At 43.4% G+C, this 16979-nt stretch overlaps 1 protein-coding gene across 1 annotated transcript; it reads right to left on the bottom strand.

Moving 5' to 3' along the window:
- Nucleotides 1-217: 217 nt before the first annotated feature.
- LOC123727723 (protein ALP1-like) lies at nt 218-2209 on the bottom strand. The gene is made up of 4 exons (XM_045696706.1): nt 1694-2209; nt 1077-1237; nt 785-911; nt 218-550 (listed from the first exon to the last, which is right to left on the bottom strand). The coding sequence occupies exons 1-4, from the start codon at nt 2147-2149 to the stop codon at nt 218-220; spliced, it is 1077 nt and encodes a 358-aa protein (XP_045552662.1). The 5' UTR covers nt 2150-2209.
- Between the last annotated feature and the right edge of the window lie 14770 nt (nt 2210-16979).

Below are 16979 nucleotides of genomic sequence, written 5' to 3'. Positions count from 1 at the left end.
CCTGTCCATATAATCTTGTTCACTATGATCTAAAAGGCCAAGCTGATATTAGATCAGCACTACCTACTATTCTGAGACGCTTTATGAATACAGGCTGATAAGATTATAGGAACAATACCTGGAATGCTGGCCAGGGCTATGTATACAGTCGTGAGAATCTTGTGGAGAAACCTTTATTTTTTTCCCCTCTTTCCCCATCACAACACTGTCCATTCCATTAGTCCTGTTGTTGTAGTTGTGGGTGTTGGAAGTAGTCACAGAACAATTTTCTGACCTCCTCACCCTGGAGGTGGTCTGAAGTTCCAGGGGGAGAGGGGGCGCGGGCCGCAGTGTGACCAGGCTGGGGGTTCTCACCCTTGGTCACCTCGCCATGCCATTCCCCCCGGAACAAATCTCCATGGGCCTCACACACGTTATGCAGGATGCAGCAGGCCAGGATCATGGTGGGCACCACGTCCAGGCTGCAGTCGTTCCTCTTGCTCAGGCATTGCCAGTGCGCCCGCAGGCGAAGAAGCGCCACCTGCGCCCCACGCCACGCCCGCACAAATCGCTACAGCAGGAGACAAAGTAACCAGGTTAAATGTTGATAAACTATTTTTATTTTTTTATTGATTTACTGCAGCAAAACTCTGGGTCTACTACAGTCTAATGTGTAAATTTAGCTCACAACTGTGTAAAACGTCTGAAATGTTGACTGAAATTGGGATTTAAAAAAAAAAGATGTTACTACTTTGAGTTTAATCCCTGAGTGATTCTGTTCGGTGTTGTTGAAAATAAAACCTGCCTGGTTGAAAGCCCTCCGGGGCTCCGCGAGCCCTTCTTCATCCTCATCATCCTCCTCCTTCTTCTTGGAATAGGCCTTCATCAGCCAGGGCTGGAGGGGGTACGCTGGCTCCCCCAACAACACATATCTGGACAAGACAATGTGCTCTCAGTCAATTTAGCTGGTAGGACACAGGTCACCAGAGGGATAACAATAATAATTGTAGCACTGGACTACTATTGCTGCTCATACTTATACAAGTAATAATGATAGCACAATCTAAAAAGGGAAATAATAATAATATCAATGATACCTCAGGGGCTTTCCCAAGTAGCTCGGTGGTGTGTCAGGTGACAGCCCGCCCTCAGAGGCCGACACCCAAAGTGCTGAGTTCTGCAAGATGGCTGTCGGCTCAGTGCTGCCAGGGAAACCAGCACAGACGTCCCAGAACTGACCCAGCCCATTCACAGCCACCTAACAGACAGACAGGAGTGTTACTACCTCACAGACAGACAGATGAATGTTACTATCTCACAGACAGAAAGGCAGTCAGACACAACCATATACTTTAAAACTTCAATTAAATGCCGAGTCTGAAATAGCCACCTGTCCCTTTCAATAGCCGGCCATCAGCACACATTTCAGCAAATGTCTGTCTAAATGAATTGTTATCGGCACACGCTCTCCATGGTGCTGAACTGCAAAATTGGGGGTTTATGATAGGCAGCCTAGTCTTTGCAAGTCTGATCTGCGAAGGATGTTATTCTAATGTTTATATTGGTCATACTGGTCACAATAAACGGCGTGGTAGTCTTTTCAACATTTTATTAAGCAAAAATAGACGCTTGTCTCTAATAAGAGCTGGCTGTGTTCAGCGATTGAAGCAAATAAACGCCCGGGCTATTAATTGCAACAGAGGTCCTGTCCTACCTGGGAGACCACAGACAGCCACCCGTCTGGATTGGCGTAGTTGGCCACGTTAGCGGATGGCGTGAGGATGGCAGTGTGGAGGGTTGCCACGGCGCCCACACAGTGAGGGAAGCCCCAGCGAGATAGGAAGTGACGTGCAGAGTCTTCCACTTCCTGTACACTGGGCAAGCATAGGTAGACGGGCCGGAGTAGTGTGACGATGGCGTGACACAAGTCCCTCACACACTTACACACCGTGGAGCTGCCCACGCCAAACAGCCCACTGATGGTGCGGTACTCAATGTTGGACGCCAGCCGCCACAGGGCAACCGCCACACGCTTCTCCAGCGGAAGCGCCCGGCGGAAGTGGGTGTCCTGGCGAGCCAGGCGGGGTTTCAGCTTGCCACAAAGGAAGAAGAAGGTTTCTCGGCTCATGCGGAACTTCTCCAGCCAATCAGAGGGCTGGAACTCAGTCATCACTACCCGCTCCCACCAATCAGTGCACTCCGTGCTGGTCCAGGGTCGGGTACGGATGTCACAGCTACCACAACATAAAAACAAGATCCCACAACTAAAGGTGGAAAAAGGGCTGCCTAAGTATGATTCCTAATCAGAGACAATGATAGACAGCTGCCTCTGATTAGGAACCATACTTGGCTCAACACAAAGAAATAGACCAACTAGAATGCCCACCCCACATCACAACATAACCTAACCAAACTAAAGGGGAAAAAAAGTCTCTCTAAGGTCAGGGCGTGACACCAAAAGTGTTAAACAAATCAAAATATATTTTATATTTGAGATTCTTCAAAGTAGCCACCCTTTGCCTTGATGACAGCTTTGCACACACTTGGCATTATCTCAACCAGCTTCACGAGGTAGTCACCTGGAATGCATTTCAATTAACAGGTGTGCCTTGTTAAAAGTTAATTTGTGGAATTTCTTTCCTTCTTAATGAGTTTGAGTCAATCAGTTGTGTTGTGACAAGATAGGGGTGGTATTCAGAAGATAGCCCTATTTGGTAAAAGACCAAGTCCATATTATGGCAAGAACGGCTCAAATAAGCAAAGAGAAATGACAGTCCATCATTACTTTAAGACATCAAGGTCAGTCAATACAGTCAACAAAAGTCAAAAAGACCCAGAGTTACCTCTGCTGCAGAGGATAAGTTCATTAGAGTTAACTGCACCTCAGATTGCAGCCCAAATAAATGCTTCACAGAGTTCAAGTAACAGACATCTCAACATCAACTGTTCAGAGGAGACTGCGTGAATTAGGCCCTCAGGGTCAATTGCTGCAAAGAAACCACTACTAAAGGACACCAATAAGAAGAAGAGACTTTCTTGGGCCAAGAAACACGAGCAATGGACATTAGACCGGTGGAAATCTGTCCTTTGGTCTGATCAGTCCAAACTGGAGAGTTTTGGTTCCAAACGCCATGTCTTTGTGAGACGCAGAGTAGATGAACGGATGATCTCCGCATGTGTGGTTCCCACCGCTAAGAATGGAGGAGGAGGTGTGATGATGTGGGGGTGCTTTACTGGTGACACTGTCTGTGATTTATTTAGAATTCAAAGCACACTTAACCAGCATGGCTACCACAGCATTCTGCAGCGATACACCATCCCATCTGATTTGCGCTTAGTGGGACTATCATTTGTTTTTCAACAGGACAATGACCAAAAACACACCTCCAGGCTGTGTAAAGGCAATTTGACCAAGGAGAGTGATGGAGTGCTGCATCAGATGACCTGGCCTCCACAATCACCCAACCTCAACCCAATTGAGATGGTTTGGGATGAGTTGGACCGCAGAGTGAAGGAAAAGCAGCCAACAAGTGATCAGCATATGTGGGAACTCCTTCAAGACTGTTGGAAAAGCATTCCTTTGAATAATCTCTAATATATAATATTTGTTTAAAACTGTTTTGGTTACTACATGATTCCATATGTGTTATTTCATAGTTTTGATGTCTTCACTATTATTCTACAATGTAGAAAATAGTAAAAAATAAAGAAAAACCCTTTAATGAGTAGGTGTGTCCAAACGTTTGACTGGTACTGTATATGTATATATATTTTTGTTGTTGCCTGTTTTGCATGTTATTTCGGCATTAATACATGTCACATATCAGTTTGCAAACAATGTATATAAAAAAAATGCTTATTGAGTTAATAAAGCTGCATACAAACATGGTTTTTGCTTTCTTGTGTAAGGCAGCTCCAAAATGCAGGTGTTTCAGTCTAGCTCAGTGCTTTCTGTGGTGGTGGGGAAGCCAGCGGAAAATACGGAGCGTAGGGGTTGGTAATGTTCTCTAGTTGCACCGTGATTGGCTCATTGTTCTGTCACTCATGGGGACACTACGTCGCCGCAAAATCTACAGGGAGAACTCGAAAATTCAAGCCCGTTGGGTGCTGCCATAGATTTACATTAGAAGTTCCCATCCAATAAGGATCAAGGTCATTGGCCACAGATAAAATGATGTCAAATCACGTTATATCTACCATAGCTTTGATTGGACTGATCATGTCAACATCATACTTTAAAAATCTTAGCTAGGAAGCTAGACAAGCAGTCATCATCATGAATCAAGTTGACAATCTTCAAACCTTGTCATATGAAGAGAAATTATATATAAAATGTATCGGTGCTCATCGGCCATTGGACATAAACATTACACAACAAGTTGGAAATCGCATATTCAACAATGAGTGGTTTGGAAGGAATCATTGGCTAACTGCAAGCTTTTCAAAGCAATCACAAGCCTGCTATTCAGTGGAGAGGATGTGTGGTTCAAGTCTGGGTTTAAGGGTCTCTTTTCCAAGCTTAAAAGGATAAACATTCACTCGCAACACACCATGGGCCAGAAAAGGTTGAATATATTGGCCATGCTGTCATTCCAGCATGACTTCTGCTACGTTCAAAACAACTAGAAACTCAGAACTGGGAAATCTCAGACTTCAGTGAGTTCAAGACAACTGGGAACTCTGGAATAAAAACGAGCTCTGACTGGGTAAACCAGGTTTTGAACGGTCATCCAACTCGGAATTCCAAGTAGGGAGCTCTAGAAAGAGGCACGAGTTCCCACCTGAAGATCACTGATGTCATGATTCAACCTTGTTTTTATCCAAGTTCACAGTTGTCTTGAAAGAACCATAAATCCAGAGAATGGCAGACTTTGATGACAAAAATGTGCCCAAGAAGGACTGCCGCGCCACCTTCCTGTTCAAGTGAGCACAGCACAACAGGTTGAGTCCAAAAATGTCTTGTATGCTGGTGCATAAATTATGTAATATGCCAGCTTACTGTCTTACTGTAGCTAAGAAAGTAATACTAAGTGCATGTTGTGCAGTAAGCTGTTAGTAGCCCATGTGCCTCACCCTAATAATTTGGTCCCTTTCCCCCTCATAACTTAGCCTACTGTTCTGACTTCGTGGTGCACATGTAGCCTATAGCCTGTTTAAGAGAAATGTAATTATTGAATATTGTAAGAGTTTTCATTGTCTGCTTATATGCCCCTTTTATTTATCCTACGGTTCTGACGGTGTACAGGGAGAATACTGTAAGAACGGCCCATGTTCTGAATTCTGTCGCTGTATATTTCAAAAGTGCTGAAGAAATATTGACTACGTCCGTCCTAGCTCGCTCATTAATGTCTTAATTGAAATTACAGACCTCTTATCCGCTTGTCGTCCCCTTATACCATAGTTTATACATCTCGAATGTCAGTAGAAACCACATTTTGTTTAAGCAAGTCAGCCATATCTGCTATGTTTTTTTTTAAAGGCAGTAAATGAGGCTAAATTAACCGTTTCGCTGCCAGACAAGGCTCCGCCGATAGCCAGTTGTAGCGGTGGTAAGGATTCACTCCATGGTGCTGAAAAGAAAGCTCTGCTGTTGAGACAACTTTATAAACAGTGCCTTCGGAAAGTATTCAGGCCTATTTACTTTTTCCACATTTTGTTACGTTACAGCCTTATTCTAAAATGTATTAAATAAATTAAAAAAATCCTCATCAATCTACACACAAAACCCCATAATGACAAAGCCAAAAGAGGTTTTTAGAAATGTTTGCAAAGTTAAAAATAAAAAACAGAAATAGCGTTTTTATATAAGTATTCACAACCTTTGCTGTGAGACAAAAAATTGAGCTCAGGTGCACCCTGTTTCCATTGATCATCCTTGAGATGTTTCTACAGCTTGATTGGAGTCGACCTGTGGTAAATTCAATTGATTGGACATGATTTGGAAAGGCACACAGCTGTCTATATTAGGTCCCACAGTTGACATTGCATGTCAGAGCAAAAACCAAGCCATGGGGAAAAACTCGATGGTCACTCTGACATAACTCCGAGTTCCTCTGTAGAGATGGGAGAACCTTCCAGAAGACCAACCATCTCTACAGCACTCCACCAATCAAGCCTTTATGGTAGAGTAGCCAGACGGAAGCCACTCCTCAGTAAAAGGTACAACATCCCGCTTGGAGTTTGCCAAAAGGCACCTAAAGACTCTCAGACCATGAGAAAGAAGATTCTCTGGTCTGATGAAACCAAGATTGAACTCTTTGACCTGAATACCAATCGTCATGTCTGGAGGACACCTGGCCCCATCCCTATGGTGAAGCATGGTGGTGGCAGCCTCATGCTGTGGGGATGTTTTTCAGGGGCAGGGACTGGGAGACTAGTCAGGGTTGAGGAAAAGATGAACGGAGCAAAGTACAGAGAGTTCCTTGATGGAAACCTGATCCAGAGAGCTCAGGACCTCAGACTGGGGAGAAGGTTCATCTTCCAACAGGACAACGACCCTAAGCACACAGCCAAGACAACGCAGGAGTGGCTTCGGTACAAGTCTCTGAATGTCCTTGAGTGGCCCAGCCAGAGCCCGGACTTGAACCCAATCGAAAATCTCTGGAGAGACCTGAAAATAGCTGTGCAGCAACACTCCCTATCCAACCTGACAGAGCTTGAGAGGATCTGCAGAGAAGAATGGGAAAAACTATCCAAATACAGGCGTGCCAAGCTTGTAGCGTCATACCCAAGAAGACTTGAGGCTGTAATCACTGCGTCAACAAAGTATTGAGTAAAGGGTATTAATACTTATGTAAATGTAATAGTTTTATATTTTTTTATAAATTAGCAAAAAATTCTAAACTTGTTTTTGCTTTGTCATTTTCGGTAATTGTGTGTAGATTGATGAGCATTTTTTTTTAAATACATTTTATAATACGGCTGGAACCTAACAAAATGTGAAAAAGTCAAGGGCTCTGAATACTTTCCCAAGGCACTGTTTGTGGGCACCGTTTGTCACCGTTATAGTGCAATTAATGTATTGTTTAGTCTTACCCCTCCAAGATGTACATGCTAAAATTGCCACTGATTGGCCATATACCACATGCCCTCGTGATGTATTGCTTATGGGCGCTGTTAAAGTAAGTTTTGCTCGGTCATTGTGGACTGGTAAGTATCTGCATCTGGTGCAAAATGTTGCATGTCTGAATCCAGCAATATAAAGTTGCTTTTGAAACTTTCGTTTTAAGCCTATCCAAAACCTTCACCATTCGGAGTTAATGCCTAAGCGTAACCTTAAACACTTCTTAATTTGACGATTACAACCACTTCGAATTTAGAAGTTTGAGAAACATGGTTGAACGTCTTATGTGACACAGAGTTTATTGCTTTGCTTATGCGGGTGCGTTTAGCTATTCGTGTATGGAACGCAGTCCAAAAAGGCCAAAAGACAGCCCAAATTATTTTTCTGGGGGGGGGCACACGGAGTGGTCGGCGGAGCCGAGGGGGGAACCAGAGCCAGTCGGGGAGTCGAGTGAGGAACTTGACGAAAGATTCCGGAAAGAGGTGTTGGCATTGACAGCGCTGCAGAGCGGGCGTGCTGAGGAGCGTGACACCAATCCGGTGTCATATGCACCAGTTTCACGCATCTGGTCTCCAGTGCGTCTCCACAGCCCAGTGCATCCTGTGCCAGCCACCCGCATTTGCCGTGCGAAGGTGGTCATCTGTCCAGGACGCGTTGTGCCAGCTCTATGCTCCAAACCTCCAGTGCGCCTCCACGGTCCAGTACATCCTGCACCAGCTCTATGCGCTGTGTCTCCGGTGCGCCTCCACAGTCCAGTACATCCTGTGCCTGCTCCTCGCACTTGCCCTGAAGTGCGTGTCACCAGTCTGGTGCCACCTGTTCCAGCTCCATGCACCAGGCCTCCAGTGCGCCTTCACAGTCCAGAGCTTCCGGCGACAGTTCCCAGTCCAGAACTTCCGGCAACAGTTCCAAGAACGGAGCTTCCGGCGACAGTTCCCGGTCCGGATCTTCCGGCGACAGTTACCGGTCCGGAGCTTCTGGTGACAGTTCCCGGTCCGGATCTTCCGGCGACAGTTACCGGTCCGGAGCTTCCGGTGACAGTTCCCGGTCCGGAGCTTCCGGCGACGTTTCACGGTCCGGAACCTCCGGAGACAATCCACAGTCTGGAGTTCCCGGCGACAATCCACGGTCCGAAGCCTCCGGCGACAAGCCTCGCACCAGAGTCGCCACCGAAGATGGCGGATCCGCGAGCGGAGCGGGGTCTATGTCCCGCACCGGAGCCACCACCGAGGATAGATGCCCACCCGGACCCTCCCCTATAGAGTCAGGTTTTGCAGCCTGAGTCCGCACCTTTAGGGGGGGTACTGTCACGCCCTGACCTTAGAGATCCCTTTTGATTCTCTATTTTGTTAGGTCATGGTGTGACTAGGGTGGGTACTCTAGTTTTGTATTTCTATGTTGGCCTGATATGGTTCCCAATCAGAGGCAGCTGTATCTCGTTGTCTCTGATTTGGGATCATATTTAGGCAGCCTTTTCCCACCTGTTTGTGGGATCTTATTTTGATTCAGTGCATGTTGCACCTCTGTCGTCACGGTTTGTTGGTTGTTTTTTATTTTTTTGTTGTTGGTTGTAAAATTTTCACTAAAATAAAATGTGGAACTCGGAGCACGCTGCGCCTTGGTCCTTCTCTACACACAACCATGACAAGTAGAATGTTGTTAGAAATCTGATTCTGATGTTTTTCCCTCAACAAAAATCTTGTTCTGACACTTTTCCCTCAACACAGGGGCACTATCAAGTTGTCACCTTCTTGCTTCATCTATAGTGTTGTGTTGTCACAAGTAAAAAGAGACATTACAAATTATTTCATTTTCAAATATATACAAACAAGGGTCCCACTGAGTTCAGAACTTCGCGCCTTTACTCATGTATTCATAATGTATTCATGTTGTGATGTGCGAACACAGAAAAAAATATACTGAAAATGATAACACAATGACAGTTATCTATTTGTTGTGAAAGCATCTCATGTCTTCTCAAGTATACTTTGAAAAAGAAGCAACTGCCACTCTGTTTACTATCAAATCAAATGTATTTATAAAGCCCTTCTTACATCAGCTGATATCTCAAAAGTGCTGTACAGAAACCCAGCCTAAAACCCCAAACAGCAAGCAATGCAGGTGTAGAAGCACGGTGGCTAGGAGAAACTCCCTAGAAAGGCCAGAACCTTGTAAGAAACCTAGCGAGGAACCAGGCTATGAGGGGTGGCCAGTCCTCTGCTGGCTGTGCCGAGTGGAGATTATAACAGAATATGGCCAAGATGTTCAAATGTTCATAGATGACCAACAGGGTCAAATAATAATAATCACAGTGGTTGTTGAGGACGCAACAGGTCAGCACCGCAGGAGTAAATGTCAGTTGGCTTTTCATAGCCGATCATTCAGAGTATCTCTACCGCTCCTGCTGTCTCTAGAGAGTTGGAAACAGCAGGTCTGGGACAGGTAGCACATCTGGTGAACAGGTCAGGGTTCCATAGCCGCTGGCAGAACAGTTGAAACTGGAGCAGCAGTACGGCCAGGTGGACTGGGAACAGCAAGGAGTCATCAGGTCAGGTAGTCCTGAGGCATGGTCCTAGGGCTCAGGTCCTCCGAGAGAGAAAGAAAGAAGACAAAGAAAGAGAGAGAGAAAGAGAGAATTAGAGAGAGCATACTTAAATTCACACAGGACACCGGATAAGACAGGAGAAATACTCCAGATATAACAGACTGAACCTAGCCACCAGACACAAACTACTGCAGCATAAATACTGGAGGCTGAGACAGGAGGAGTCGGGAGACACTGTGGCCCCATCCGACGATACCCCCGGACAGGGCCAAACAGGCAGGATATAACCCCAACGACTTTGCCAAAGCACAGCCCCCACACCACTAGAGGTATATCTTCAACCACCAACTTACCATCCTGAGACAAGGCTGAGTATAGCCCACAAAGATCTCCGCCACGGCACAACCCTAGCGCCAACTATAACATTTCTCCCCTGTGTGAACAGTCTGATGGTATTTTAAATCGCTATGGAATGCAAAGCATTTATTGCATATTGGACACCTGTATGATTTCTTCCATGTGTGTATGGTCTTATTAATTCTAAGGCCCTGTGATCGAGTGAAGCATTTTCCACAGTCTATGCTGCAATATAAGGTTTCTCCAATCTGTGAGATATCATGTGTGTCTTTAAGTTTAATTTCTGGTTGATGCATTTGCCACAGTCTTTGCAGCAATATAATTTCTCTCTTGTATGTATCTCTGTATGTTTCGCCAAGTCTTCCTTTCTTTCAAAACATTGCCACAGACTTTACAGTAATTTGGTTTCCTTGAGTGCACACTTGAATGTCTGGTCAAGCATACCTTCGTTCTGTAGAATTTGCCACATTCTTTGCAAGGATGCGGTCTTTCATCTATGTGACTGGTTTCATCATATTTGAAATTGCTCGCTGTGAAATTTCAGAGTTTCCTAATTCCTACCAGCCCGTGAATGTGGCATACGCCGTTCAGTGACAAACACATCAAGAGCTGTAATTTGGTCGTCACTAGCGTCTATGGCCGCAGTCATAAACCCTGCCCATTTCTACAATTTATCTTCTAAAAATGTGATTTAAAACCTAACACTAACCTTTTTTACCTTTATTTTATCAGGGAGTCATACTGAGACCAAGGTCTCTTACAGATGAGCCCTGAATTACATAGAATGCAAGTAGAAAGAAAAACCCGGTCATCAAAAAAACACAGTCATCAGGAATACGGTGCTCAGTCAGTTTTCTCAATTGCCCTAGAGGCAACAGAGCATACAATTTAAGAACATTTTGAAGATTGTTCCACAAATAAGGTGCAAGAAAGATAAATCAGCTTTTAGTTAACTCGGCTGAGACCAAATTAATTTCCAGAGTTAGCCATCCCTGAGACTGGGTGTAGCAAATAGTATGTCTAAAGTTTAGTAATGATGTTAGGTACAGTAGGCCTTTTTGTAAAAGGGATTTTATAAATGAAAACATAGCAATGTAGCAACCTACATGAGGGCCAACCAACCTTCTGGTAAACAATGCAGTGACGAATACTAAAATTGTCGCCCGTAATAAAGCGCAGTGCGCTATAATAAACTGCATCTAACTGCTTTAATGAAGTGGCAGCTGCGTTCATATATATGATGTAACCATAGTTTTTGACCAATAGGAACGACGACTGATTTTTATAGAGAAGACCATTTTATGTTCAGCTTCTTAACTAACTCCTCAATATGCTTTTTAAAAGACAGCTTTTCATCAATCCAAAAGAAGAGTCATTTTTATATAGCTAAAGGAGAAGGATTACCATATTTACTGTCTTCAGGAAATTCATTCCAAATCTTTTGATGAAGTGGCCTGGGAAAAATAATGGGATGGTAAAATCTATTTTAGTCATGGGTTAAGAAATTCTAAAGATGTTATTACCCGATTCAAAAATCGAATTAGTCTCCTTAGAAACAAATAACTCTATTGTAATGGTAGGGGATTCCAATACAAGTACATCAATACACCGTAAAGGCAATCATATTACTTACCAACGTTCACTCTCTGGCTCTCAAAGACATTCTGAATATTATAGACACGTTAAGAATTTACGTATTTTTGGAAGCTTCAAAACCCAGATCTGTAAAATATACTTGGAGGAAGCTTAATCAATCTAGTCTGATAGATTTTTTTTATGGTATCCTTGTATATGGTCTTAGAAGAAAACACCTGTGTGTCTTTTGACACTATATAAACGAGTCATCGCGCAGTGTTTGAGATCATACCCTGACGAAGACAGCTTGGTTGTCGAAACGTTGGATATAACATTTTTGCATCTGAGCTCCTAGAGTTTGCGGCTCTCCCTTATTTTCAAATTCATCCTTGTATATGGTGCCAAAAGTGAAAAAAGTACGGATTGAGGATCGAATGCGATCCGACCATCATTTTACAGCCCTCCGTGTAACTATGACAGACTTTCCACGAGGACGGGGATATTGGAAATTTAACCAGGTTTTATTGACTGACTATTTTCTTAACAAAAACAAAGGAATAACAGACTTTTTCTTGCACAATACAGGTTCAGTGTAGGCACGTATCGTATGGGATGCCTTTACGTGTGCCCTTAGAGACCATTCAATTACATTTTCATCCCAAAAACGGTATCCGTCAATGGTGTAAATAAATGTAATACAGAAGCATTGAATAATCCAGACGCAAATCAAAAGGAGTTTGAGGAACTTATTCAGGAAAGATCGGTTTCATTTATCTAAAAAAACAGCAAATTGGATGGAGAATGGCAAAAAATGCACCAACCTTTCCCTAAACCTTCAATATAGAACTGCTACCAAAAAGAACCTACAATTGTTTTTACAAACATGGAGAAATCCTTCTCACCAATAGAGATTTTGAATGACGTAAAATATTTTAAACAAATGTTATTTTGTCAAGTTTCTTCAACCTCACTTGAGAATATGTTTTGTAATATCCTTCTCCCAAAAAATTATGTTAAACTATCTTCAACACAGTTTTGGTGAAGGCCTAATTACACATGATGAACTATGGTTGGCAATTGATTCCTTTCAGATGAGGAAAACCCCTCGTCTGAAGGCAATCCAATATAGATTTATCAAACTTATGAATTTCTGAAATAATAAATAACGTTTACTTCTGACAACTTTGATTTGCTAAGAGGCTTAAAACAAGGCTGCCCTCTGTCACCATATCTATTTTATTATGGCCATTGAATTGTTAACCTTAAATGAATTACATAAAGATTAGGATGTCGAACGAACATGAAGTTCATTTGTAATCGGTATCGGTTTAACTGAAAATAAACGAATCAGTAAAATGATGGCGAAACAGAATTGTTTTTCTTATTAGTCAAGGTCTCCTTGATAACCATTATCCACATTTTACTATAAACTGACCACACTGATCAACACATTGTTAGGAGAGGGAGTCATGGGGTGTCTGTGTGTGGTATTGAGAATTATTTATCTACCTAGACTAGTTCTGACTGCTTCAGATGAAGCGGATCTGTGTGTGTGTGTGTGTGTGTGTGTGTGTGTGTGTGTGTGTGTGTGTGTGTGTGTGTGTGTGTGTGTGTGTGTGTGTGTGTTAATGTGGTGCATATGTTCCGTGGTCCTGTGTGTTTGTAGAGCCAGGGAGGTAGGAGTTATGAAAACAACATTACCCAGAATACACCTCTCTCGGGTCATAGGTCGAACCCTTGGGGGATTGTGGGAAGGCCTGGCTGCTGTGGAGAGCGGATCTAGGAGAGGAGAAGTGTGTGTGTATGATGAACCTGACTTAAGACGGGAAGATGTGTTTGTGAGTGATGTCATAGCAACCGTAACTTTAATATTGCAGATGGATTGTGGCTTCTATCAATGTAATTGTGTGTATCATTTCCAATCCCCCATATATTTGTTGAGCAATTAAACTCATTAAAAAAAAAGAAACGGACCCTTTTTCAGGACCCTGTCTTTCAAAGATAATTTGTAAAAATCCAAAAAACTTCACAGATATTCATTGTGAAGGGTTTGAACACTGTTTCCCATGCTTGTTCAATAAACCATAAACAATTAAGGGCCTAAAAGTTAAGGGATTAAAGACAAAAGTACCAATGTATGCTATTGACTCAAGTTCTCTTGAGTCCTCAATCTTCAACCTTGAAGGGGCTCATTGAGGACCTGGATAATTTCTCCAGTTTCTCTGGTCTTAAACCCAACTACAGTTGAAATCGGAAGTTTACATACATCTTAGCCAAATACATTTAAGGTCAGTTTTTCACAATTCCTGACATTTAACCCGAGTAAAAATTCCCTGTCATAGGTCAGTTAGGATCACTAATTTATTTTAAGAATGTGAAATGTCAGAATAATCGTAGAGAGAATGATTTATTTCAGCTTTTATTTCTTTCATCACATTCCCAGTGGGTCAGAAGTTTACATACACTCAATTAGTACTTGGTAGCATTGCCTTTATATTGTTTAACTTGGGCCAAACGTTTTGGGTGGCCTTCCACAAGCTTCCCACAATAAGTTGGGTGAATTTTGGCCCATTCCTCCTGACAGAGCTGGTGTAACTGAGTCAGGTTTGTAGGCCTCCTTGCTCACACATGCTTTTTCAGTTCTGCCCACAAATTTTCTATAGGATTAAGGTCAGGGCTTTGTGATGGCCACTCCAATACCTTGACTTTGTTGTCCTTAAGTCATTTTGCCACAACTTTGGAAGTATGCTTGGGGTCATTGTCCATTTGGAAGGCCCATTTGCGACCTAGCTTTAACTTCCTGACTGATGTCTTGAGATGTTGCTTCAATATATCCACGTAATTTTCCTGCTTCATGATGCCATCTATTTTGTGAAGTGCACCAGTCCCTCCTACAGCAAAGCACCCCCACAAAATGATGCTGCCACCCTCGTGCTTCACGGTTGGGATGGTGTTCTTCGGCTTGAAAGCCTCCCCATTTTTCCTCCAAACATAACGATGGTCATTATGGCCAAACAGTTATATTTTTGTTTCATCAGACCAGAGGACATTTCTCCAAAAGGTACGATCTTTGTCCCCATGTGCAGTTGCAAACCGTGGTCTGGCTTTTTTATGGCGGTTTTGGAACAGTGGCTTCTTCCTTGCTGAGCGGCCTTTCAGGTTATATTGATATAGGACTTGTTTTACTGTGGATATAGATACTTTTGTACCTGTTTCCTCCAGCATCTTCACAAGGTCCGTTGCTGTTGTTCTGGGATTGATTTGCACTTTTCGCACCAAAGTACGTTCATCTATAGGAGACAGAAGGCATCTCCTTCCTGAGCGGTATGACGGCTGTGTGGTCCCATGGTGTTTATACTTGCTTACTATTGTTTGTACATGTAACGAGGGTTGTACAAAGGGGACCAAGGCGCGGCGTGTAAAGTGCTCATATTTTACTATAGCCTGTTGGGGATAGGGGGCAGTATTTGCACGGCCGGATAAAAAACATACCCGATTTAATCTGGTTACTACTCCTGCCCAGTAACTAGAATATGCATATCATTGTTTGATTTGGATAGAAAACACCCTAAAGTCTCTAAAACTGTTTGAATGGTGTCTGTGAGTATAACAGAACTCATTTGGCAGGCCAAAACCTGAGAAGATTCCAAACAGGAAGCGCTCTCTCTGACTATTTCTTGGCCTTCTTGATCATCTCTAACCAAAACAGGGGATCTCTGGCATAACGTGACATTTTCTAACGCTCCCATAGGCTCTCAGAAGGCGCCAGAACGATGAATGGTGGCTTTGCAGGCCCTGGCTGAAAAACATTAGCGCATTTGGATAGTGGTCGATCTGAGGACAATGAGACTGGAGGCGCGTGCACGAGCCGACACCATGTTTACTTTCTCTCTCTTTGAACGAAAACAACGACTCCCGGTCGGAATATTATCGCTTTTTTACGAGAAAAATTGCATAAAAATTGATTTTAAACAGCGGTTGACATGCTTCGAAGTACGGTAATGGAACATTTTGAATTTTTTTGTCACGAAACACGTCGGGCGCGTCACCCTTCTTTACACCTTCGGATAGTGTCTTGAACGCACGAACAAAACGCCACTATTTGGATATAACTATGGATTATTTGGAACCAAACCAACATTTGTTATTGAAGTAGAAGTCCTGGGAGTGCATTCTGACGAAGAACAGCAAAGGTAATCAAACTTTTCTAATAGTAAATCGGAGTTTGGTGAGTACCACACTTGGTGGGTGTCAAAATAGCTAGCCTGTGATGGCCGGGCTATCTACTCAGAATATTGCAAAATGTGCTTTCACCGAAAAGCTATTTTAAAATCGGACATAGCGAGTGCATAAAGGAGTTCTGTATCTATAATTCTTAAAATAATTGTTATGTTTTTTGTGAACGTTTATCGTGAGTAATTTAGTAAATTCACCGGAAGTGTTCGGTGGGAATGCTAGTCACATGCTAGTCACATGCTAATGTAAAAAGCTGTTTTTTTTATATAAATATGAACTTGATTGAACTAAACATGCATGTATTGTATAACATAATGTCCTAGGATTGTCATCTGATGAAGATCATCAAAGGTTAGTGCTGCATTTAGCTGTCTTCTGGGTTTTTGTGACATTATATGCTAGCTTGAAAAATGGGTGTCTGATTATTTCTGGCTGGGTACTCTGCTGACATAATCTAATGTTTTGCTTTCGTTGTAAAGCCTTTTTGAAATCGGACAGTGTGGTTAGATTAACGAGAGTCTTGTCTTCAAAATGGTGTAAAATAGTCATATGTTTGAGAAATTGAAGTAATAGCATTTCTAAGGTATTTGAATGTCGCGCCACGGGATTACACTGGCTGTTGAGTAGGTGGGACGCAAGCGTCCCACTGGCCCAGAGAGGTTAATGAAAACACTAAATCAAAACAACAAAAACGACCATCAACAGTTCCGTCAGGTTACAAGGAACAAAACAGAAAACAACTACCCACAAAACCCAAAGGAAAAACAGGCTGCCTAAGTATGGTTCCTAATCAGAGACAACAATAGACAGCTGCCTCTTGTTAGGAACCATACTCGGCTCAACACAAATAAATACAACACATAGAATGCCCACCCCACACCCTGACCTAACCACATAGTGAAACATACCCTCCCTCTCAGGTCAGGGCATGACAGTACCCCCCCCCAAATGTGCGGACTCCCGGCCGCAAACCTGAACCTATAGGGGAGGGTCCGGGTGGGCATCTATACTAGGTGGCGGCTCTTGTTCGGGGCGTAGCCCCCACACCGCCCGCTGATCCCCCCCGCTTCTGTGTCGCCGGAGGAACCCGACCGTGGATCAGCACCGGAGGCTCTGAACTGCGGGCCGCCGCTGAAGACTCGGGGCTGCGGACCGTCGCTGAAGACTCGGGGCTGCGGACCGTCGCTGAAGACTCGGGCTGGAGAGCGTCGCTGGAGGCTCCGG

This window comes from Salmo salar, chromosome ssa16, assembly GCF_905237065.1.
Source record: "Salmo salar chromosome ssa16, Ssal_v3.1, whole genome shotgun sequence".
NCBI classification, from domain to species: domain Eukaryota; kingdom Metazoa; phylum Chordata; class Actinopteri; order Salmoniformes; family Salmonidae; genus Salmo; species Salmo salar.
This window is presented reverse-complemented; position numbering and strand designations above follow the sequence as displayed.

What these genes read in the sequence shown, in the direction of transcription:
- LOC123727723 (XM_045696706.1), bottom strand. Translation starts at nt 2,149, where the DNA reads ATGACTGAGTTCCAGCCCTCTGATTGGCTGGAGAAGTTCCGCATGAGC. An exon ending in GGCTGTCTGTGGTCTCCCAG is followed by an intron (nt 1,238 to 1,693) that starts GTAGGACAGGAC and finishes TCTGTCTGTTAG; the next exon opens with GTGGCTGTGAATGGGCTGGG. An exon ending in TACTTGGGAAAGCCCCTGAG is followed by an intron (nt 912 to 1,076) that starts GTATCATTGATA and finishes TGTCTTGTCCAG; the next exon opens with ATATGTGTTGTTGGGGGAGC.